The sequence below is a fragment of the Manis javanica genome, chromosome 5 (assembly GCF_040802235.1).
Source record: "Manis javanica isolate MJ-LG chromosome 5, MJ_LKY, whole genome shotgun sequence".
Lineage (NCBI taxonomy): Eukaryota > Metazoa > Chordata > Mammalia > Pholidota > Manidae > Manis > Manis javanica.
Window position 1 is genome coordinate 168,565,778 of NC_133160.1, and position 24,687 is coordinate 168,590,464.

A 24,687-nucleotide genomic window follows, 5' to 3' on the forward strand; every position below is an offset into this window, starting at 1 on the left:
ACTGAGTTCTTTTTTCCTGCATGTCACATATCTCAGGTATCTAATTGTATTCACTGTCCCGCCATTCCACCTGTTCAGGCAAATTCTGAGGGTTAAATAAGATGGTGCATGTCACGTCAGCACGCTGTCATGCTCCCTAGGACTGGTGGTGGTCATGCTATCACTGCAGTCGCTGAAATGCTGCCTTTACCATTATTGCTGATGACGATGGTGGTATTAACATGCCCATCTGAATTCACTGCTTCTGTTACAGACTTCCCAATCAACCTAAACTTCAGCCAATCATGATTTACTAGCTTTGCAAGGAGAAATTTATTCTCCACTCCTAGTATTTCCATAGAAGAGAATTTCCATTCCACTCCAGGTGGGAGAGTTCTGAGATCAGAGTCTCTGGCTCCCCTCTGCCTTGTCGCACACTGGGGCACACTCACCTCAGACACAGTCCAAGCTGCCTGGAGTGTACTGTCAGGCAGCTTCCTTGGCCAGGTCTGGGTTAAATTCATACTCATCTCATTTGTGTGAATTACTAAGTGATTGGCTAAATCTGCCTAGTACAGGGGGATTAAAGTAGGAGGAAACTCACGTGGCCACCAGTCCAGGCACATGGACCAGTCCAGCCTCTGAAGATGATATTCACATCTGCATCTGTCACATGCCTGTGTCTTCATTAGATCAAAATAGGTGTTATTTTTGCCTCTAAGACACAAATTCCTCATGGTACGATCCAATTTAATTTTTACCTCCCCAAAGAGATCTCCCCTTATTTCTATAGCCCACAAGCATCTCATCCACCTGTGACTCTCTGTAGACATTTGCCATTTATTTGCATGCTAATGTACACTGTGAGATGCCAGCCCAACTAGACTGGGAAAACGTATCTTAAATATGATCTGTATTGATCTGCTACTAGAAACAGGAGGTGTGCAATAAATGCTTCTCAGATGAAATAAGTTGGGAGCTTAAACTTAGGAATATTCTCACATGGTGGAATTTTTATACCACCTTGACTCTTTGAATAAAAAATACTAATTGGAAATATGCATTCCAGAACTTACATGTGATGCATGCATGCCCTTGATGGCTATGAAAATGAGAGAACTGATTAATGCTTATAAAAATGGCCTTAGGCCATTCTATTTAAAATTCTTTAGTTTAAGGGTTCATCAGTCTCCTCTCTTTGATATTAACTTCTTATCGTTACATGCAATTCAACAAAAGTGTAAGTCTTCACCAGATGACAGGCGCTAGGCTGGCTCTCAAGCTTCCCGAGCTGAGCGAAATGGAAGCCCATGGGGTTGAAAGGGAAGTGATTCTCTGATGTTTCATTTTACAAACCACACTGAGCCAGCAGCCTCAGGGCACTGGGGGCCTGGGGAGAAGCCAGGACGATCCCCACAGAATCAATTGGGTGGCTTTGGATGGTGCATATCTTGCATTTCTCCAGGATTTCTTAATACTTGGGTTTGCCAGCAAATTCCAGATGACTGGTTACCAGACATCTGACCACCTCAAAGGGTAAATTCCTATTGAAAGAAATATTTTAAACTTCTTGTGGTTCTGGGTTAGATTCATACTCACATCATGAATAAGGTTTCACTAGTTTATGGGTAACTACTGGACTAGTAATATCATCTAACAGGAACGGAGAACACACAGTGAGCCTGCAGGCTCACTGCCACAGCTTTGCAGTTTCACCGACCCTCTGTGGTGCACGCACGCTGAGGCAGTGCTCGTTCCACGATGGAATGGTCTGTCCATTCTCGTGGGCACTAACTCACTTCATTGTCACACTGTCCCTTGAAGAAGGTACCGTGATTACCTACCTCCCTACTTTGCAGAACCTGAGGCACAGAGGGGTTCACAGTCATTTTTCTAAGGTCACAGGGAACCAACTCAGCTGGTGACAGTCTGTGCTTCTACCCATTAACCACACTGCCTCACGAGTGACAAGGGAACTGAGTGTCAGTTTCATTGAGTCATAAACTTATCCAAAGTGTTTGTCAGGACTCATAGATAGATAGATGATAGATGATAGATACAGATAGATAGATAGATAGATAGATAGATAGATAGATAGATAGATAGATAGATGGATGATAGAAATAGATCGATGATAGATAGATATAGATAGATAGATAGATAGATAGATAGATAGATAGATGATAGATAGATAGATAGATATAGATAGATGATAGATGATAGATAGAAATAGATCGATGATAGATAGATATAGATGATAGATAGATGATAGATATAGATGATAGATGATAGATAGACAGATATAGATGATAGATAGATGATAGATAGATAGATAGATAGATAGATAGATAGATAGATAGATAGATAGATAGATAGGTGATAATGAGTATAGACAGAGACAGAGACAGAGATAAATTAACTTCAAAGAGACTGGCAATCTATAGGGCAGGCCAGCAGGCTAGAAAACCAGGCAAGAGGCATTGTTGCATATAAGTCCAAAATCTGTCTGCAGGGAAAATTCCTTCTTGTTCAGGGAGGTCTGTCCTTTATTCTAGGCATGCCTTCACCTGATTAGATGAGACCCACCCACATTATGGAGCACAATCTGCTTAACTCACAGTCCACTGATTTAAATATAAATCTCATCCAAAAATCACCCTCACAGAAACATCCACAAAACATATGACTAAATATCTGAGCACTGTGGCCCAGCCTAGCTGATATATAAAATTAACCATCACACCGTATGTCACTTAGATAGTAGGACTAGATCTAGTGGGACCAAGTTCCAGGACTGTGGCTCTTAAAGTGTGACTGAGCCCACAGCTGTGCTCCTAAATGCCAGACCAGACAGCCTCTGTTTTCACTGGTTCTGCTGCCCACTCCATCTGCAGGCAAGCAAGGATCAATTATGTTCCGCTTCCTTCTAAAGCTGAGTGTCCTCATCTTCTCTGCCCAGTGGCCTCCCAAGTGTAGCTACTGCTACCTCTGGACTGACTTCCTAGCAGACAGTTTAGCCACAGATACTTATTGGCTTCAAGATCTCTTCTAACACAGCTCTCAGGATGTTCAAGGTGAAGAATGTTAATGAAATCTGTTTCCTGGGCTGCTTGGTGTGGGTGTGAAGCTGACCCTACAGGCTGAACAGGGAGGGGACCATATATTGCCAGCACCTGCAGGCAGTGGGAAGACACACTGCTGACATCATCCCATTTCATCCTCACAGCCCCAAGGTCAGGAAGGGACTCTAAACCCTCACTGACAGATGAGGAAAAAAGGATGTGGGCCTTGTCCACCCACTCACTCAACAGATCTGCCCACCCGGTGCCCATACTCTAGGTGGTAGACTACATCAATGACAAAACAGACAAAATCCTTTGTTATGGAGCTGTCATTGTAGTGAGGGGAGACAGACCATAAACAAGTAAATAAGGAAATCATGACACAGAATGTTACAAGCTGATGGATGCTCAGGAGAAAAATAAAGTAGGAAATGAGGGAAAGGGAATGGGGTGGAGGGGAAGGGAGTGGGGATGCAATTTCCAAGCAGAGAAGGTGTCATGAGAATGGCACATTTGAATGAGGGCTTATAAAAAGTGAGGAGGCAAGCCATGTGGATGCTGAGAGAAAAGCATTGCAAAGAGAACAATCAGCAAGTGCAAAGGCCCTGGGACGGCAGCATGTCTGGGTGCTCAAGACACAGCCAGGGCCAAAGTGACTGGGACAGAATGAGAAAGGAAGGTGTAGGAGAAGGTGCCAGACAGGTAATGGTCCAGTCAGTATGGCTTTACAGGGACATATCTTTATAGGCTCCGAAGGTGCTAAGAAGTTTGTCTCAGGCCATACAGCTGGTAAGGGATAGGACAGGCCAGTGTGTCTAACTGTGAAGGCTGTTGTTCCCCTTCACCATCAGCCAGAGTCCATTTCCATTGCTTGTGACTATGAAAGTGGACTGAAAGGTAGAGCAGATGTTGGGGGAAAGATGGATGAGTGTGTAGTAATTTAGGTAAGGTAGACAAATCTGAGAAGGCCTCCCTGAGGAGGTAATATTTGAGCTGAAACCTGCATGGTGGCAAGGAAATAAATGGAGAGTAGGGCATTCAGGAATAGATGGTGCAAAGGCCCTGTGGCAGGAAACTGCTTGATGTGTTGGAAGGAGGGAAAGAAGACAAATGTGGCTTAATTATGGTAGGCAGGCGGGTGAAACTTGCAAGATGAGGTCAAAGAGGACCCCAACTCTTCAAGGCCTTGCAGGCCATGGTAAGGACTCTGGATTTTACTCCTTAGAGTGAGGAAGAACCACTGGAGGATTTTAAGCAGGGAGTGATTCATATTTTTAAAAAGATCAGTGTGGCTGCTCCACGGGAAACAGACTGGGGAAGGGCTTACCTGAACCTCAGTTCTCCGTATAGAAAATGATTGTTACTTAAGACAGTGGTTGCACATGCAGTGAGAACATGATATAAGAGGGTTGACTCCACAGAGGGTAGGGGTTTGTGGGTAGTGTTCACTGCCTTTCACAGATTCTAGGACAGTCCTGGCATACAGGAGATGTTCGTGGACTACGGGTTGAGTGAGTGAATGAATGAATGAACATGCTTTGAAAATTGTGAGGACCATACAAACGTGAGAGACTAGGGTTTTTGCACTGACCATCAAAATGTAAACCTTTCCCAAGAGCACCTAACCCACAGCAATGGGAACTAAAGTGTTCATTATCACTTCTGGGGATTTTTCTTCTGTAGAGTGGTGTCATTCAGTGCTAATGACTATCCTGTGATCTTGTTGGGGATGGTAAGTAACCAACTGCTAATTGATCAAATTAGCATGTTTGGGCTTTGTGTTCAGTAACTTCAAACATTTTACCCTGTGCAGCCTGCACAGGCTTATTTTCTGGACGAGACTGCATGGAGTGATGGAGGCCTTGTTGTTTTTTAAATCCCCACTGGCCAAAGGGTTTTGATGTGCTGGTTTCCCTCCTGCATCTCACAGTGATCTGTCACTTAGCATAGCATCTGGTACGAAGAAGATGCCAGACTCCTATTCCAACAAACAAAGGAAACAGTTGGTGGTCATCACACAATGGTTTTACTTTCTCTCATCTATATTCTCTAAGGAAAACAAGGAGCATTTTTTCTTAATTCTCTCTCTCTTTCTCTTTTTTTTCTGTCAGCTTTAAGGAAGCTGCAAATTTTGAATGTGTCTCCTTGCTGACAAGCACATAAACAATGGGCATAGTCAGAGGTTCCCCCATCACCAATTTAAAGATGTTAGGGACCTCCCAGACCCCCAAAAGGGCCTGAACATCCAGTTTGGTAGCTACAATATCCAGGAACAATGTCCAAATACCCCTGTTGGTCACCTCTAGCAAAAGTTCTTCCTAGGGACCATTTCAGTCCAACCAGAGCTTTGAAAGAAACAACTGAATTCAGCATAGAGAGGTTCACCTTATACAACTTTAGCAATTGATTTCCAACATAGATGCATGCAAATATTCAATACATATATACATTTCAAAGATCCTTTTCTCCAAAAACACCTGGCTACTGACAGTCTAGCTATTATATCAGAACCTTCATGCCCTCACCCAAGGATGCTTGAAGAGTTTATCTGGATTACTTGATTTCCACATAATGTGCTTAATCATATAGTTTGTTTTTAAAGGAATACATTTAATAATTTAGAAGAAATAAGGGAAAACACTTTTATATACAAATTAAAAACATTTGCCTGGCAAAAACATAAAAATTAAAATGACAAATGTTAAACTTGGAAAATATTTGGAATTTAAATCACAATAATAACAAAGAGTTATTATCCCTAATATATAACTATATCCCTATAGAGTTTTCCAAATCAGAGGAGGAAGAAAAACCCTAGACAAAAATGACTCAATAAATGAACTGTGACATCCCTACAGGGTCTACAGAAGTTAAAAGATAATAAGGAAATATTATGAACAGCTTCATGCTGCTAAATTAAACAATTTAGGTGAAATGGAAAAATTCCTTGAGAATCACAAACTACCAAAGATTAGTCTAAAAGAAACAGATAGCCTAATATGTTCTATATATTTAAAGAAATAGAATTTTTAGCTAAAGATTTTCCAATAATGAAAACTGCAGTCCCCAAAATTCACTAGTGAATTGTAGCAAATATTTAAAGGAAGAAATAAGTCAATTATTCCCATACTCTTCCAGAAAAGTAAGAATACACTTTCTAACCCATTCTATAAGGTCAGCAACATCTTGATTCCAAAACCAGTAAGACATTACAAGAAGAGAAAACTATAAATATTCTCCATGAAATTAGCTGTAAATGTTGCTAGCAAGTTTTTTCAAATGGGAACTAATAGTATATTTTAAAATAATAGTATATCATGACCAAGTTGGGTTTATCCCAAGAATACGAAGTCAATTTAAAATTTAACAATGAATCAAAGTAATTCACCCTATGAAAGCATGAAAAAGAAAAATTATATGATCATCTCAATAGAGGAAACTAAAACACTTGGTACAATCCAACATCCATGTCTGATTAAAACTATTAGCAAATGGAAGTTGAAGGAAAATTCTTCTATGTGATAAAGCACATCCATGAAAAATCTGCGATGAACATACTTAATGGCGAAAGACTGAACCAGAAAGAAGTCAATTATGTCTGCCCTAAGCACTTCTACTTCACATTGTTGGAGGTTCTAGAAACTGCAATAAGGCAAGAAAAATAAATAAAATATATAAAGGTTGAAAAAGGTGTAAAGCTATCTTTATTCAAAAACTCCATGATTGTCTAAATAGAAAAACTGATGGAATCTACAAAAAAGCCACAAAAACTGATGAGCTTAATAAGCTTATAGGATACAAATAAACAAATAAGAAATCAATTGTATTTCTGTATACTATCAATGGGGAAAAAACAAAAATTGAAGTTTTAAAAAGCAATATCATTAGTTCAACCATTGTGGAAAGCAGTATGGAGGTTCCTCAAAAAGCTCAAAATAGAAATAACATTTGACCCAGAAATTCCACTTCTAGGAATTTACCCTAAGAATACAGCAGCCCAGTTTCAAAAAGATAGATGCACCCCTATGTTTATCGCTGCACTATTTACAATAGCCAAGAAATGGAAGCAGCCTAAGTGTCCATCAGTAGATGAATGGATAAAGAAGATGTGGTATATATACACAATGGAATATTATTGAGCCATAAGAAGAAAACAAATCCTACCATTTGCAACAACATGGATGGAGTTAGAGGGTATTATGCTCAGTGAAATAAGCCAGGCAGAAAAAGACAAGTACCAAATGATTTCACTCATATGTGGAGTATAAGAACAAAGAAAAAAATGAAGGAACAAAACAGCAGCAGAATCACAGAACCCAAGAATGGACTAGCAGTTGCCAATGGGAAAGGGACTGGGGAGGATGGGTGGGAAGGGAGGGATAAGGTGGGGGGGAGAAAGGGGGCCTTACGATTAGCATGTATAATGTGGGAGGGGCACGGGGAAAGCTTTGCAATACAGAGAAGACAAGTAGTGATTCTACAGCATCTTACTGTGCTGATGGCAGTGACTGTGATGGGGTATGTGGGGGAGACTTGGTGATGGGGGGAGTCTAGTAAACATAATGTTCCTCATGTAATTGTAGATTAATGATACCAAAATAAAAAATAAAAAAGCAATGTCATTTACAAAGATAACCAAATATTTAAAACTTATGGATAAATCTGACAAAAATACATTGAAAACTATAAAGCATTGCTGAGAGAAATTAAAGACTTAAATAAGTGGAGAGCTACACTGTATTCATGGGTCAGAAGACTCAATCTTGTTAAGATGTGAATTCTCCCTAAACTGATCTATGAATTCACACAATCTGAATCAAAATCAGAGCAGACGTCTTGGTAGAAATTGACAAGTAATTCTGAAATGTGTCGGAAACGCAAAGGACCTGTCATCGTCGAAGCAACCTTGTAAAAGAACAACAAATTTATACATCCAACACTACCTGACCTATGACAGTAAAGCTATAGTAATTTAGAAACTGCTATTGGTGTCAAAAATAAACAAATAGATCAATAGACCAGAATAGAGAGTACAGAGATTCATAAGTATATAACTGATTTCCAACAAGGGTGTAAAGGCTGAATTTCAAGTGGAGAAAAGATAGCCTTTTCAAAAAATGATATTGTAATGATTGGACACATATAAGCCAAAGAAACCTCAAATAACTATAATCCAAAGTTGCACTGTATACAAAAAACCCTTCAAAATGGATCATAGATGAAAATACAAATCTATAAAACTATATATATATATGTGTGTGTATATATATGTGTGTTGTGTGTGTGTGCACACACATGTAAAAGAAAACAGAAAAAACTGTGACCTTGGGTTGAGCAAAGATTTCTTAGATACCAAAAGCACAATTTATAAAAGAAAAAAATTGACAGATTAGACTTCATCAAAATGAATATTTTTCACTCTTCAAAAATCACTGTTGAAACAATGAAAAGATAAGCTTCAGAATGAGAGGAAACACGTGCAAACCACATATTTGATAAAGGATTTGTATCCAGAATATATAACAAACTCTCAAAATTCAAAAACAATAAAAGAAACAACCCAACAAAAAAATGGGTAAGTGATTTAACTAAAGACAATATAGGGTTGGCAAATAAACATATGAAGTCCTAATTAAAATGAAGTGAGAAATCACTACTCACATTTTATAATGGCTACAATTAAAAAGATTAACCACATTCATTTTGCTAAGGGTGTGGAGGCACAACAGTGCTAGCGGGGATGTAAAATGGTACAACCACTTTGGAAAACAGAGCATACAATGCAACCATTCACCCCTAGATATATATCCAAGGGAGATGAAAGCATATGTACACACAGAGACTGGTATGTGAATGCCTACAGAAGCTTTATTTGTAATAGCCAAAACCTAGAAATACTCATATTTCCATCAACAGGTAAATGAGTCAACAATTTGTGGTCTATCTGTACAATTGAGTACTTTTCTGCAATCAAAAGAATGAACTATTGATACATCCAATAACATGGATGAAACTCAAAATAATGTTGCTGAGTGAAAAAAGTCGAATAAAAGAATACATGCTGTTTGGCTCCATTTATTTAAATGCTTTCAAATGCAAACTCATCTACAATGACAGAACAGGCCAATGACTGCAGGGGAATGGAGCAGGGGATGGCTTTAGAGGAGAGATTACAAAGGGATTCAGGGAAATGTGTGGGAGACAGATATATTCATTATCTTTACTTCGGTGATGGTATAACAGTGGTATCTATATTTCAAAATGCATCAACTTGTACATTTTAAATATGTGCAATTTATTGTATGTCAATTATACCTCAAAACAGTTTTTTAGAACTATCTTAATATGCAATTTCTCCTCTATCAGATTGGCAAAATTCTAAAACTTGGACAACATATACTGCTGGCAAGGTTATGGGTAGGCGGGCTTTTCAGAGAAGGTCTTTCAACTTACACTCCCATCTCCAGTGTCTGAATGTTCCCCATCACTACAAAGTCATCCACGCTAATGAATTTTTAAATTTTAATTTTAGCTATTCCAGCTGCCTCTGACCTTTCCAGACAGCAGTTTTAGTCTAACAGTTGTAATAAGACTGCACTGTGAGAATAGAGGCTTTTAAGAGAGGAAGATGCATATTCTGTCATTTACTCACTCATTCATTTTTCATTCACTCTACAACTTTTTACTGAGAGTGTTCTAGGTGCTGACATCCCAGCACCGTGTTGCAGACGTAACAACCTGCAGTCAGGTAAATAGGTAGGGCACCAGACAGTAATGAGTATGTGGAGAAAAGTAAGCAGGGATGGGAAGGGAGACGCTCAGAGGGGGGCTGTTATTTCAAAGAGCTCTGCGGAAGGTGCCGCTGGAGCTCACAGCTGGAGAAAGCAAGTGTTGGAATAAGACAGTTTGGAAGGGTTTAAATAAGTTCCTGTTCAGCATGTGTTTTATGTTCTTTATACATATTTGGAATGCAGAAATGATTTCCATGCCCCGCTTCCCACCCTTCCCACCTTCCCACAGTGCTTTGAAGCAAATCTTTTCAATACTTGTTGGTGTTTTTGCCACTGTAAGCTCAGAGTCCCCCGCCTGGCAATGCTCGCCCAGGTGGGCGACCCTGAGCAGGTCACTGCGTATCTCTGAGCCTTGTTCTCATCTTGTGAAAATGTAGATGATAAGAATTCACTCACTCACCCAACAAGTGTGAATCAAGCAGTTACCATGTCCCTGGCCCTGAGTGAGGTGCTCAGGACATGGTGGTGGGTAAGACAATACCAACAGGCATATGGACAGATACAAACTACCAGGTGATGTGTACCTCCAACAAGACATTAGTGGGCTTCAGGAGTGTAAGGAGGGTACCAGATTGGGTCTGGAGATTAGAGAATTCTTCCTGAAAGGGACATTAAGTGAGATTTAAAGGAGGTAGCCAGACAGAAGAACTGCCTAGTGTGTGTGCAAGCATGTGAGCCTGTGTGTGAATGCACACACATGCATGTTTTGGAAAAGGGAAACATTCCAGGGAGCAGAAGCAGTTCAGGTATAAAGACCCTGAAGTAGAACAGACACTGACACTTTTCAAGGAATTGGAAGAAAGGCCAGGGCCAACACTGATGGAGCCAAATATTCATCTCACAAGGTCATGAGAGTTAAATGCACGCACCTGAGAGAAGGGTGCTCCCTCCCTCCAGTGCTCAATACAGGAGACTTCTTTCTTTCCTGGAGCTCTGACCCACTATCAACATGCAGGACACTGTCACTCACCTGTAACCCTCTGGTAATGCTGGGTTCTGTTGTGTTTAATGTACTCATGCATGTTTGACAGTAGATATTCTTGTGTTCATCTTGTAGATGAGAAAACTAAAGCCCTTGAAGAAGGGACATTAATAACAGTTTGTATCAAGTCAATTCAACTAATGTTTACTGATTCCTACAACATACCAGCTACTGGGTGGATCTGGCTTGGACACACAATAAGAAAATGGCCCATGCATAGGAAGTTCCCAACACTTAAACTTGAGATGGGCATCTCAGCTTCCTAAAAGGAACTGTGATTTCCCAATGCTCACATAATTTATCAGAACTCCTAAAAGGGTCAACATGCTTACCCCTCTGGGGCCACCACTCATCCTTGTCCAAAGCTTAAAAGCAACTCTAAATGAATCTCTAGAGACAGAAAATAGATTAGTGGTTGCCTGGGGTTGGGGGAGGCATGGGTGGAACCATGGGGATTATGGAAATGGACTGCTAATGGGTATATTTTTGGAGTGATGAAAATTTTCCAAAATTATAGCTGTGATTGCATAATTCTATAAACATACTAAACACACAAGGTTGAATGGTGGTCCCAGATAGGTTCAATGTTGAGTTCCACCAAACATTTAAGGAATAGTGATACTAGTTCTCTACAGTGTCTTCTATATAACTGAAGCAGAGAAAACACTTCCTAATTCATTCTGTGAAGTCAGCATTACCTTGATACCCAAATCAGATAAAGATATTATAAGAAAGAAAAACTACAAACTAATATCTCTCATAAACACAGATGCAAAAATCCTCAACCAAGATTATAAAATCAAATCTAATAATGTAATATAAGGATTACATACCACAAAGAAGCAGGATTTATTCCAGGTATGCAAGGCCAGTCCAACATTGAAAATCAATTGATGTGGAGCACCTCATCCATCAACAGGCTAAAGAAAAAAAATCACATCTATTGATGGAGGGAAGGCATTTGACAAAATCAAGCACCCATTCATAATAAGTCTTAGCAATAGGAATAGAGGAAAACTTACTAAACTTGATAAAAAAAATCTACCAAAAACAGCTAGTATACTTAATAGTGAGAAACTTGACCCTTCCCCACTAATGTTGAAAACCAAACAAGTATGTCTTCTCTCACTGTTCCTATTCAGCACAGTATTAGAAAGCTTTGCCATTTCAATAAGACAAGAAAAATAAAATAAAAGACATATACATTGGGAAGAAAGAAAGAAAACCCTTTTCACAGATGGTATGACTGTTTATGTAGAAAAAAGAACTGATTAAAAAATCTCAAACTGTATAAACAAGTATAGAAAGTTTGCAGGATGCACGGTTAATATACAAACCTAATTGCCTTCCTACATACCAACAATAAGCAATCTGGATTTAAAAATTTTTTAAATATGACTACAAAAAAGAAAAATATGTAGGTATAAATCTAACAAAATATGCACAGAATCCATATATAGAAGATGATAAAACTAATGAAAGAAATCAAAGAGGATCTAAATAAATAGGGAAGCATTGCATGCTCTTGAACTGGAAGAGACAGTATAATTCAGAGGTCTGTTCTTTCCAAGTTGATCTACATAGTCAATGTGATTCCAATAAAAACCCCATAAAACTATGTTATGGTTATTGATGAAATGGTTCTAAAGTTTACATGGAAAGGCAGAAGACCAGATAAATAACCATCAATACTAAGAAGAAGAACAAAGTTGGAAGATTCACAACACCTGACTGCAAGATTTACTGTAAAGCCACAGTAATCAAGATTGTATAGTATTGGTGAAAGAATAGACACATAGGTCAGTGGAACTGAAGAGAGAGCCCAGAAATAGACCTATATAAATACAGTCAACTGAAACTGGACAAAGTAACAAAGGTATCCAATAGAGAAAGGATGGTCTTTTCGACAAATGATGTTATAACAACTGGATGTTTGTATGCCCAAAAAAGGTATCTATGTACTGACCTTCCTTACGTAGACATTAACTCAAAATGTATCACAGACCTAAATTTAAAATACAAAGGTATAAAAATGATGCAAGAAAACAGGAGAAAAACTAGGTGACATTGAATTTGGGGACAAGAGTTTACAGACAACATCAAAACCTGATCATTTAAAGAAAAAAATTGATAAGCTGGACTTGACTAAAATTTAAAAATTAAAAACTTCTGCTCTATGAAAGACATTGTTATGAAACAGAATGAAAATACAAACCTCAGAATGGGATAAAATCTTTGAAAAACACATACCTGATATAAAAAACTTGTATGCAATGTATGCATACAAGTTAGAAATCAAAAATGAGAAAACAAGGAACCTAATTAAAACCTTGGCAAATGACCTGAACAGATGCCACCAGAGAAGCTATAAAGATGGCAAATAAGCATATGAAAAGATGCTCAACATCATTTGTTAATCGGATAATCGTAAATTAAAACAAGATTCCATTATGCACCTAGTAGAATGGCTAAAACTGGAAAGAAAAACAACCAATCACCAAATGCTTACAAGGATGTAGAGCCACAGGAATTCTCATTCACTATTGGTGAGAATGCAAAATTATATGGCCACTTGTATGACAGTTTCTTACAAAGCTAAAGAAAACCTTACCATATGATCTAGCAATCACATTCCTTAGTACCTATACAACTAACATGAAGACATGTCAGACAGCCACATGCAAAATAATAAAACTGGATTACTCCTTAACACCATACATTAAAGTAAACTTGAAATGGATGATAGACCTAAATAAACCATAAAACTCTTAGAAGCAAATATAGGCAAAAATCTCATGAACATAAGTATGAGCAATTTTTTCCTGAACACAGCTCCTCAGGCAAGGGAAACAAAATAAAAAAAGAACAAGTGGAACTACATCAAACTAAAAAGCTTCTGTACAGTGAAGGACACCATTAGCAGAACAAAAAGGCACCCTACAGTATGGGAGAATATATTTGTAAATGATTTATCTGATAAGAGGTTAAGATACAAAATATATAAAGAGCTCATATGCCTCAACACCAAAACAAATAACCCAATTAAAAAATGGGGGAGGACCTGACAGACATTTTTCCAAAGAAGAAATGCAGATGGCCAACAGGCACATGACAAGATGCTCCACATGGCTAATCAAGGAGCAATGAGCAAATCAAAACCACAATGAGATATCACTTCACACCAGTCAGAATGGCCACTATACAAAAGAAAAGAAATAACACATGTTGGTGAGGATGTGAAGAAAAGGGAATCCTCTTACACTGTTGGTGGGAATGTAAATTGGTGCAGCCACTATGGAAAGCAGTATGGAGGTTCCTCAAAAAAACTAAAAAGAGAAATACCATATGAGCCACTAATTCCACTTCTAGGAACTTACCAAAAGAAAGCAAAATCTCTGATTTGAAAAGATATATGCACACCTATGTTTATTGCCACGTTATTTACAATAGCCAAGATATGGGAGCAACCAAAACGTCCACCAAAAAGATGAATGGATAAAGAACATGTGGTACATATATCTGTGGAATATTATTCAGTCATAAAAAAGAAAGAAATCCTGCCATTTGTAGAAGGTATTATGCTAGGTGAACTAAGCCAGGCAGAGAAAGACAAAATACCGCATAATTTCACTTACATGCAGAATCTAAAAGCAAAACCAGACAAAATGAAATAGACTCATAGACACTGAGAAGTGACTGAAGATTACCATGGGGGAGGGTTTGGGGTGGGTCAGTAAAATAAGTGAAGGAGTTAAAGAAGCACAAAATCTCAATCATAATATAAATTAGTCACAGGGATGAAAATGCAGCATAGCAAATATCGTCAGTAGTTCTTAACATTCTTTCTATATTGACAGATTGTAGCTACATTAGTTGGGGTGAACATTTAATGTATGTAACTGTCAAATCACTATGTTGCATACTTGAAATAATTATAATATTGTACATTAACTATACTTCAAAAAAATAATAATAAAGAAAGAAAATTAATGTTCACACAAAACCTTGCATGTGAATGTTTAAAGCCACTTTGCTTATAATCATCAAACACTAGAAGCAACCAAGATGTCCTTCAGTAAGTGAATAGATAAGCTGTGGTACATTCACACAAGGGAATATTATTCAGTGAGCTGTCTGCGTTATCATGCCAAAAAGAGTACACAAATGAATAACAAATGCATATTGTTAATTCAAAGAAGCCAGTCTGAAAAAGAAACACACTGGATGACCCAGTTACATGGCATTCTGGGAAAGGTAAAACCTCTTTAGATCAGTGGTTACCAGGGGGTTTGACTTGGGAGAAGTTTGAAGAGGTGACACATCTTTTCGGTGCAAGCTATCATGCATGATAATACAATGGTGAATACATGACATGATGCATTTGTCAGAACCTACAGAACTTTCCAGCACAGAGAGAGAACATTAACGTATGCAAATTTTAAAAAATCACTTGAAAGGTTGGGAGGATCCCAGGAAGGAATGCAGGCTGTGCCAAGAGAGTCTACCTGTATTGCTAAACAGGAAACAATCTCCCTGGAGGGGGTGCAGAAAGAGGTGCTGACCTAAGTAATTTTGGAAATGAATAGTGTCTGTAAAACTTCTGCAAAAGAAACTATACATAAGTATTGTTCTCTATTTGATAAGTTGTTTTCCACAGAAGTAGAGGTTAACAATTCAGATAATGCTATGAGTACATACTGGAATTGAACAATTAAGTAAATGGAAGGCAGATGGTAGGTTTCTCAGTGTGTAATGGGAGTTTATAGGTAAACAAGGAGAGGATGGCATATTCCGTGTGCTAGTGGATTAGAGTTGGAGCTATCAGTATGAACTCTTGTTAACTTGATATTGTAACAGACAGTTACATATCAAAATACCTATAGATATCTGTATATAAAAGGGTTGGAATGTACACATTATCTTCTTGCTCTGTGAGCTGGGAGATTCTGGAAGCAAGGATGCCCAACTAGCAATAAGTATACCCAGTACCCAAGTCTTGGTTTCTTGTATCAATAAAAGGAACCAGGACTTGCAGAAATGGCTAATTCTAAGATGGGGGTAGGTAGTACACAAGATGAGCCTGGAGCATAGTGCAGTGCCAATAAACAATGAATTGCTCCACAACACACAAAACACCCACAGTGACGGGGGTGTATTAAAGGGACACAGGAACCAACTGCAAGAGTTCCCAGCAGCCAAAGCTGGAAGAATTTGAGAATCAAAATACATAATGCAGTATTGGATTATAACCTGAAGTATACAATAAATACCATGAGTCTAAATTGATATAAGTATTCAAATAAACAAATTAGTGGGGGAGAAGAGAAAAACATCCCATGCAGAAGAGTTCCAAATAATTTATACAGCTATCCACTTTCCAAGAGCACAAATGTCCACTGCTGGAATGCGGTCTGTGCACTGTGACTGACTTCCAAAGGGTGCAGCACAAAAAGGAGGGTAACGTGACTTTACAGTGGAGAAGCCTGGCAGTGCCACAGCCAGGCGACCAGGGGCAGCACCCACACTGACACGTGTTGATAGCATGCCTTCACAGTGATAAGTCAATGGTATCTTCCCTTGAAATAATGTGATGAAAATGGCACTTTACTTCTGCGGTCTTCCTCTCAAGGACCCATTGTTATTGAGCCCAAGTGTGTGCCACTCACTGTACGACATGCCAATTAAGTCAGGAGACAAGGTGTTGGGGTAAGGAAAGTGACTATTTGGAAAGCCAGCAGACCAATAAGATGGCAGACTTGTGTCCTAAAGCACCGTCTTAACTCAGCATTGACTTCAAGCTTCTTTTACATTAGGGAAGGGGGAGCAGGAGAGGGTTGAGGTCAGGAGGTGACACCCGACCTCAGACATCCGGATGTTAGCAAGGGTCTGAGGAGGGTGGTGAAACTCCTTGTCCTTGATTGATTGACTCCAGTCATTTTGTTCCCATAGGTCAGGCTATGATGTTCCTGGAAGTCCTTGATGATCCCGCCATCATTTGTATACATACCTCTTTATCTCCATGGGGAAGGTGAGTTTCAGGTAACAAGCTGGTTGCATTAATCTTAAGTCACGAGCAAAATTCCGTTTGATGATTAACCAGCCCAAGCGCAGGGCTTCAGGGTAAGGGTATAGCAGAAGATCCTGGGCCCAAAGATTAAGGCAGCAAAGGAGACAGATGAAATATGAAGGCAGAGATGCCAAGTCTTTTCATTCTGCTACAACATAACATGTAAGACTCTATGTTATTTGTTTCTAGAGATGGAAATGCAATATTGGTTGTGAGAAATATTTCGGATGGGGTTGTGAGTAGATTAAACAGAAGAGACACTGTAAAGGAAAACACTGGTGAGCTTGAAGATACAGTAAGAGAAAGTATCCAAAGTAAACCAGAAAGAAAGAAAAGAATGAAAAAGTGGACAGAGCCCAGTGGCCTCCAGGACAGCACTCGGTGGACTAACACAGGGATAATTGGAGCCCCCAAAGGAGCAAAGAAAGAAGGTGAAATACAAAAATTATTTGAAGGCATTAGGGGCAAAAATTTTCAAAAATGTGATAAAAACTGTATTATCCAAAGAGACCAACAAACTCCAAGCAGAAAACTACATAAGGGCAACCACGGTCAGATTACTGAAAACTTCGGATAAAGAAAAAGTCTGCTTTTATAATAAATTTTAAAACAGCCACAGAGAAAGCATACATATATAGAGAAGACCATTAAACAAACACAGAAAACATGTCATCCAAAGTGATGCAAGCCTCGAGACAGAGTGATGTCTTTCAGGTAGTGAAAGAAAATATTTAAAACCTTGTAAACCGAGAATTCCATGCTCAGTAAATACACCTTTCAAAAAAGAGGCAATAAGAAGACTTTGGACTCAGAGTGAGAAAATTCCTCACCAGAAAACTCACACTAGAAGAGACACTGTGGGGCGTTATGTAAAAAGAAAATGATGTAAGGTAGAAATACGGGCCTACATTTTAAAAAGAGCGCCAGAAGCTGTAGTTATTTGCATACACATAAAATACATTTTCCTAATTTTAAATATCTTTAAAAGGTAATTGCTTCTAAAAAGTTAAGTAATATCAGCGTACATGCAGTTTAACACAAACAGAAGGAAAATGTGATAAATGATAACAGAAAGGATGGAAAAGGGACTTGGAAGTATACTGTGTAAGATTCTCACATGTTCTTATATGTGAATGTACATGATACTCTTTGAAGATGGAATGTGGTAATTAAAGATGTACCTGGCAAACCCTAGGGCATCCTCTAAAAAAGAGGTATGATCATTCAATAGGGAAGGTAAAACTGAATCATGGGATACTCAGTGTGAAAGAAGGCAGCCACGGAGGAAAAAGACAATAAATAACAATCCAAGAATGGAAAGCCAAATTGCAATTTGGTAAACCGAAGCACAACCATGACCTTATCAACAAATGCATTAAATATAATGGTCTAAACACTCCAGGTAAAAGAGAAGAGATTGTTAGCATCATCCCCACAGCCTGTGGGGAACCAGTGATGGTTTATTCCCTGTGGTGGGGGAGGAGCCCCCTCTTTCTGAGCTCATTGTCCAAATTAAGTTGGGGTGCTATAAACTTGGGGGGTGCTATCAGTAGGTGAGAAATGGTGATGGATAATGGGTGAATTGTTTCAGAGCTTGCCATTGTCAAATGAGAATAGCATCTCCTCTGCTTACTCTTTTTGACAATTAGAAAAAATTTAGATAAACTTCAAGTGAAGTGCCTGACCCAGAGGAGGAAACGCTGGAGTTCTGGGGTTAGCGTTGTGGCCGCTGATGGTGGCACGCTTGCTTCTTGCTTTTGGTAACAAAGGCCAGCAAAGCCAGGACGCACGTGAGGCAGCAGGACTGGTCTCCGTCTCACTCCCCGCCTGCGGCTGCACAAGGGAGGAGCAGATCGATGAAAAGCCTGTGCCTCTACTTCTGGTCCATCCGCCATAAGGCTGTCAGCCTCACTGTTCTAGAACAAATCACTCCTCTGTTTAAAAACTGTCTAAGACAACAATAACAGCTAACATTTATTGCGAGTTCCCTGTGCTAAAAACAGTATAGGTGTCATCTCATGAATTCTGTAAGGAAGATGAGGAAACAGATGGTCTCAGGAGTTAGGTGGCCTCCCAAGAGCCACACAGTAAATTTGCAGATCCAAGGGGCAACGCAGACCCGCCTTGTCCTTGGTGTCTCACTGACACTCATCGGCTCCTTGGACAGTGGGGCTCCCCTACAGACACAGCCAGGAAGGCAATCAGAGGACAATTCATGGAGGTCTTGGAGGCAATGGAGAATCTTTGGTGGTCTTTCAGCAAGGGAGTGGCTTAGATGGATATGGATGCCATGGAACACATTGGCTGGGGCCATCCTGGAGGGTAGGAGGCTGCTGGCACCATCTAGGAGAAAGGTGAGGATGCCCTGGTGGAGTAATGGAGGGGAAGGGGAGAGCACAGCTGTGAAGGTTAATGCAGTGGTACCATCAGCAAGACAGAAGACAGAACCCCCAAGAAGCTGAGCATCAGATAGCTTTAGCCATCTGTCAACTTCACACAGCTCGGAAGTAATGGAGCCCAAACTTGAGCTCAACTCCTCTCAATCTAAGTTCCCTGGAGCTTCTCTCTCCTAAGTAGGTTTCCATGTACTGTGGCAGGTACAGCCCTTCTAGAAGGATCAGTCTTCACCTAGAGCAAAAACAGGAATGAATGGCACCACAAGTTCAATTTTGTGAATATGTAAAAATATAATAAATAAGCTACATTGCACATCAGCAGTTTATTGGACATTGCACATAATACCCAGTACTTTACTCTTTATGACATCCTTACTCTGAGGTAGGTGTTAGGACCCCTGCTTTACAGATGAGGAGACTGAGGTTCAGAGTGGTAAAATGACTTGCTCTAAAGTTGTGGAGACAGGATTACAACCTGACCTACCCGATTCTGGAAGAACAGGCTTTCACCAACCTGTCTTCATGTTTCTCATGCAGTGAGTTTAAAAAAAGTAAACCAACAATTTAGTCTTTCTCTGTGTGTTAAATTAGGGAGTTATTAGGTTCAAATGGTGTATTTTGAACAGTGTGGGCACCTCCTGTTGTTGCTAATAGCCTCTTCAATCAGCCTTCAGCCCATAATTTTGAGCTATTTTTTAAAATCTTTGTGTGCAATCTACTTTCAACCATGCATAATTCTAGCAGAGCCCTTGTGGAAGCAGGAAATTATTAGAAAAGGTAGATGTCACCTTCAAGGAGTAGAAAAGGACAAAGATGTGGCCGGTCCATACCACCACCAAACGCTTATAAATCCAGTTTCATCTAATCCTCACAAGGGATTTTTATCATCATTTTGTTGATAAAGAACATGAGGCTTAGAAAAGTTAAGGGATTTATTTGCCCAAGGACACACAGCTCCAAACAGCAGGGAAGGGTCTGAACTCAAGTCCTCTTACATCAAAGATCATGCATTTTCCACTCCACTAGGCTGGGTGTGAAAATAACTGCTTCCTCTGACCTCTCTGCTCACTGAAGCTTCTGATGGGGAAACTTCTCTCCCACATTTGAGCTGCTTACTTATGAATATGCACTAATGCAGTGGTGACCACAGTGCAGCTCACTGTGATGGTACACAGCACACCCCTTTTCCCCCACTGAGGAAGTACAAGCCCCAACAAAGGTCCCCTTCACCATGCTGCATGCACACTGCTGGGAAACTGCAAAGACTGGGCCTGCAGGTTGCCAGCAGAAACAGAAGGTCTCATGGCAGATGAGGGTTTGAAAGTTAGGAGGCCCAGTTACTAAACCAGGATTCCTTTCTTATAGGTGCTGTGATCACAGTCAAACTCCTTAAGCTCTCTCAGTTTCAGCCTCTTGGCTGTCAAATAGGAGTAGTGATAACTTGCTGGGGTATTAGTGAGAATTTAGAAGTGGGTTAAAGCAGCTAGAAACGCCTAGCAGCAACTTTCATGTAACAGATGTTTCATCAGGATCCCTCTTCTTACCCTGTGGGTGACAGGATTCCCTTCCCTGTATTTCCTACCCACAAGAAAGCCCCATTGCAACTGTGCGCTCTGCCTGGCTCTCAGAGAAGCTCATACAATGATCTGGCCCGGCCTCAATGAGACATCACTGGCTCAGTCCCTGCTGTGAGGATGGGGAGGATCAAGCATATAAAGCACGTTGTGAACACAAGGACCTGTGTGCAGGTGTGACAACCATTGTGAGGACAGAAGATAGGATCTGGGGCCATGAAGAGTGTGAATCCTGATTTTGCTCCTTATTGGCTTTATGCTCCTGTACAAATCACCCCACCTCCTAAAGCCCCTGAATTTCCTCACTTGCAAAAAGAGAAAATGCCTCTGAGATGGACTGGAGATAGTATACTCCAGTGGCTGGCACCTTCTCTGGCCACTGCAGCGATAGAGGGCAAATCTCTGTTGAGCACCACGACATGCAGCCAAAACATGGCAAGCAATGAAAAATAAATGGTTCCTTCATAAAGCAAAAATGAGTTCCATTGAGAAGAGCATTGTGGAAAATGCATTTATTTTCAGAAGTTCCCTTGATAAAAATAGAATATGTAACAAAGACAAAAAATAAGAACAGAGAGCCGTGCTCTGGACACACAGGCCACAATGCAGCCAGGCGTGGCAGGGATGTGAGCTGGGGGCTGGGGTCTCCTCCAGACAGTGGGGAGGTGGGACTGAGAGCAACAGGTGCTCAGGGGCTGGACCTGTGTACCCTCATGACGGTGACGCTGGAGAGAGGGCCATCGGGGAATTCATGTGACCAGACTAAACTGAGCCCCTGAAAGTCACAGGCATGGGTGTCGGGGATGTCTGCATCTTCTGCAGGTGCAGTTCATGTCTGTGAGCTTTATAAACACACGCACACACACACGTGCACACGCACGCACGCATGCATGCGCCATAGCCTTCAGACTCCCTAGAGCTTTCCTTTGGGTTAGTCCATGCCCAAGGCCCAAGTGGCCTTTTTGGCATTCAGAAAGTTCTTCTTCTTTTTCCTGGAAGGAATATGCAATGAGATCTCCGGCTCCTTTGGATTTCTGAATATAAAGAGCTTCTCGCCTGTGTTTAATACATTCATGGCTTCTGCCCCTACAACTGGCACAGCGGCCAGCTCGCCGATGGACTCCAGGGACAGGTGCGGCCAACTTCCTTTTCCAGAGAACGTCAGCCTCTCTCTGAGAGGGGGGCATGTCTTCTTTAATATGCTAAAGAAAAAACAGAACGTCAAATTTGATGTTTTGGCAACTGCCCTCCTGAGTATCCTGACAGAATCTCCAGAAGAAACCCCATCTTGGCTCCTGAGGTCCCCGAACAATTGTCATTTTAAAGGAAGCCTTTTTCTCTGTGGTCACCAGATTGTCTCTAAAATTAGCTGAAGCCTGTGGCAGTGGTATGCTCCAGACAACTCTTACCGACCCATGACTGCTAAATTCTTAGGATTTTTGCAAGCCTGTTGTCCTCATGTTGTTAGCCTGAAATCAGCCACGGTCAGAGTGCTTGTATGAATCTGGGCAAAAATGTTTCGGTCTCCTGTCTTTCCACCATAGATCCAGTGCTTCCAGGCAGAGCACAGGCTGGCACGTCTTCTGATCTGTCCACACTCGACTTACATTAGTGCAGGCTTGGAACGCCATTGCTCCCCCACTCTCATCGTGAGGAACTGACTTCTGCTCCTTAGTGGAGCACTTTACAGTTCTATGCCTTGAATTTAGTTTTCTTCCTTTGGGCTCAATATCCTCATCTAACGTCTTTGGACTAAATGCTGATATCCAGCCTACTATCGATGGCTGCAAGATTTTTATCATGGATAATCCCCGAAGCTTGGTCTCAGGACCTTCACCTGAGCTCTGAGAAATTACGCAAGGGGCAGGAGTCAGTGTGGACACTTCCCTTGGGCATCTGCTGTCTCTAGAGCACACACTGAACATCACTTTTTAACCCACTATGAATCTACCAGACATCTTTCTCCAAATCTTTTCTAGTGGGAAGCTCTGCACACACTTGGTCAACTGTTCGTAGCAATTTTACACCACTCTGCCCCTAACTTTCCTCTGGACTCCAGGTATGCAAAAACCACAGCCAAAACAGAGTGAGAAGAACACTGGCCTGGAATTCCGGGGAAATAAAAGGGTTGGTCAAATGGTCCCAAATCCCAAGGCCACTATATACCAGCTGCAGGCTCGGGGCCTCTACACCTGACCTCCCCGAGTGCCAGTTTGATCAGCCCCCCTTTCCAGAAGGCTGACAGGCTCATTGTAACACGACAGGGCAGGGCTTTGTAAACTATAAAGTCTGAATGGCTGTATGGAAATAGTCTCCTTTTAATGATAGCCCATAAAATAGCCACTAGTCAAAAGAAACCATTAAAATGCTAATAAATAATAAGAGTACATTCTCCCACTGATAGCTACAGATTTATCTGGAGTTTTTAAACCAAGACCGCCTTGAATCAAGATTGCATTTTTCAGGGAAGGAAGGATCGTATGTTGCAGTAACCCTCCGGTCCCCCCACCCCCATCTTGGCCCACAGGCTTGGCTGACCTCCCCCAGGCCCCCTGAGCAGGAGCCCAGCGTTACCTCTCCTTTCTCTGGCGAGCCCAGAGCACCTTTTCCAATCCTCTGCTTATCAGTTCTGTACGCAGTCTGCTTTCTAAGGCTTGCCACCAGCTCCAGTGCTTCCTGAACACAAGGAGGGAATATCTCATGTTTTCAAAAAGAACAGACTCTTTAAGAGATCCATAATCCTAGAGGGCCTTCTGGGGCTCCACCCCTCTACGATCCCTGTATGATCAGTGCATACTCATCAGCCACCTTCTCTGGTCAAGACACAATCTCTGCCCGCAAGGAGCCCCAGCCCAAGGGTCACAAAGGGTAACTGGTGACATCAGAGGGGCCAGTTGCCCAGACGTGGGGACTCCGGAGCTGGGTCTTGGCCTCCCAGCCGAGGGTGCACATGGAGACTCACATGTTGGCTTAGGACTGCCCACCTCCCGGACTGGAGGGGCCTCCACGCGGGTGGGCTCTGTCTCTTACTCACCAGCGCATTAGTGCTGGAGACGGTGCACATGCTAGCCCAGCAGTGTTTTATGACTATATTGAGAATGCTGGAAAAGCAGTGGAAGCTTGGAAGGTGGCTAGGCAGGGAGCCCTAATGCCCCAGGGAGCGTGGTTCTGGGCAGGCTGGGTGCCATGCGGGACAGCGAGAGGATGTCACCGGGCTTTGGGCTCAAGGGAAGTCAACAAGGACAGCTGGGACCTGCTCTGGCCCAGATGGTGCACACTGCCTGGCGGCGGCTGGAGCTGGACCCTCCCGTGCTGGGCCAGGCCCTCTCCCTCAGGGCCTCACTCCCGGGCAGAGACTTGATGGTCCCGAGGGCAACACCCCAGAGAGGATGCCCTTTACTCCCCTCCCATCCCGGAAACTGGGCATTCAGCTCTTCTGGATTCTGACAGGTCCCTCGCCCACACTTTCTTGCTGAGATGAGTCTACTTGTTTTTTGAAACCCAAAACCCCGTACTGTTTATCTGACCAGACACCTGGCTCTTGGGACAAACAAATAGTGACTGCCCTGCTTTCAGCGTTTATGGCAAGTGGCCTGGGACTCCAGAATCCTCCTGTCCTCTTGGCCATGGGGCCGGGCAGAGAAAGGGCTGCTCCTGCCCCACACTCATGGTGACAGCCACCCTGAGAGCTCTGGCCTCCACCCACGTCGGCCCGCCCATCTCAGGCCACCACACCAACCCGGCTGGAGGTGCAGCCCCATAAACGAGGTCTCACGGGTGGCCCGCAGGCAGACGCAGCTCCCCTGCGGCCATGCACATTGCTGCTCCAGGATCAC

The 24,687-nt window shown here is 41.5% G+C and overlaps 1 protein-coding gene across 6 annotated transcripts in view; it reads right to left on the bottom strand.

Moving 5' to 3' along the window:
• Positions 1–21,348: 21,348 nt before the first annotated feature.
• EVC2 (EvC ciliary complex subunit 2) overlaps positions 21,349–24,687 on the bottom strand; it is a 135,242-nt gene continuing 131,903 nt past the window's right edge. For all 6 annotated transcript variants that reach the window (XM_036991113.2, XM_036991115.2, XM_036991104.2 and 3 more), the window contains 2 exons: positions 23,426–23,527; positions 21,349–22,053 (listed from right to left, as the gene is read on the bottom strand). In XM_036991113.2, the coding sequence (XP_036847008.2) occupies positions 21,783–22,053; positions 23,426–23,527 (373 nt within the window). In that variant the 3' untranslated portion in view covers positions 21,349–21,782. The remainder of the gene's footprint in view (positions 22,054–23,425; positions 23,528–24,687) is intronic.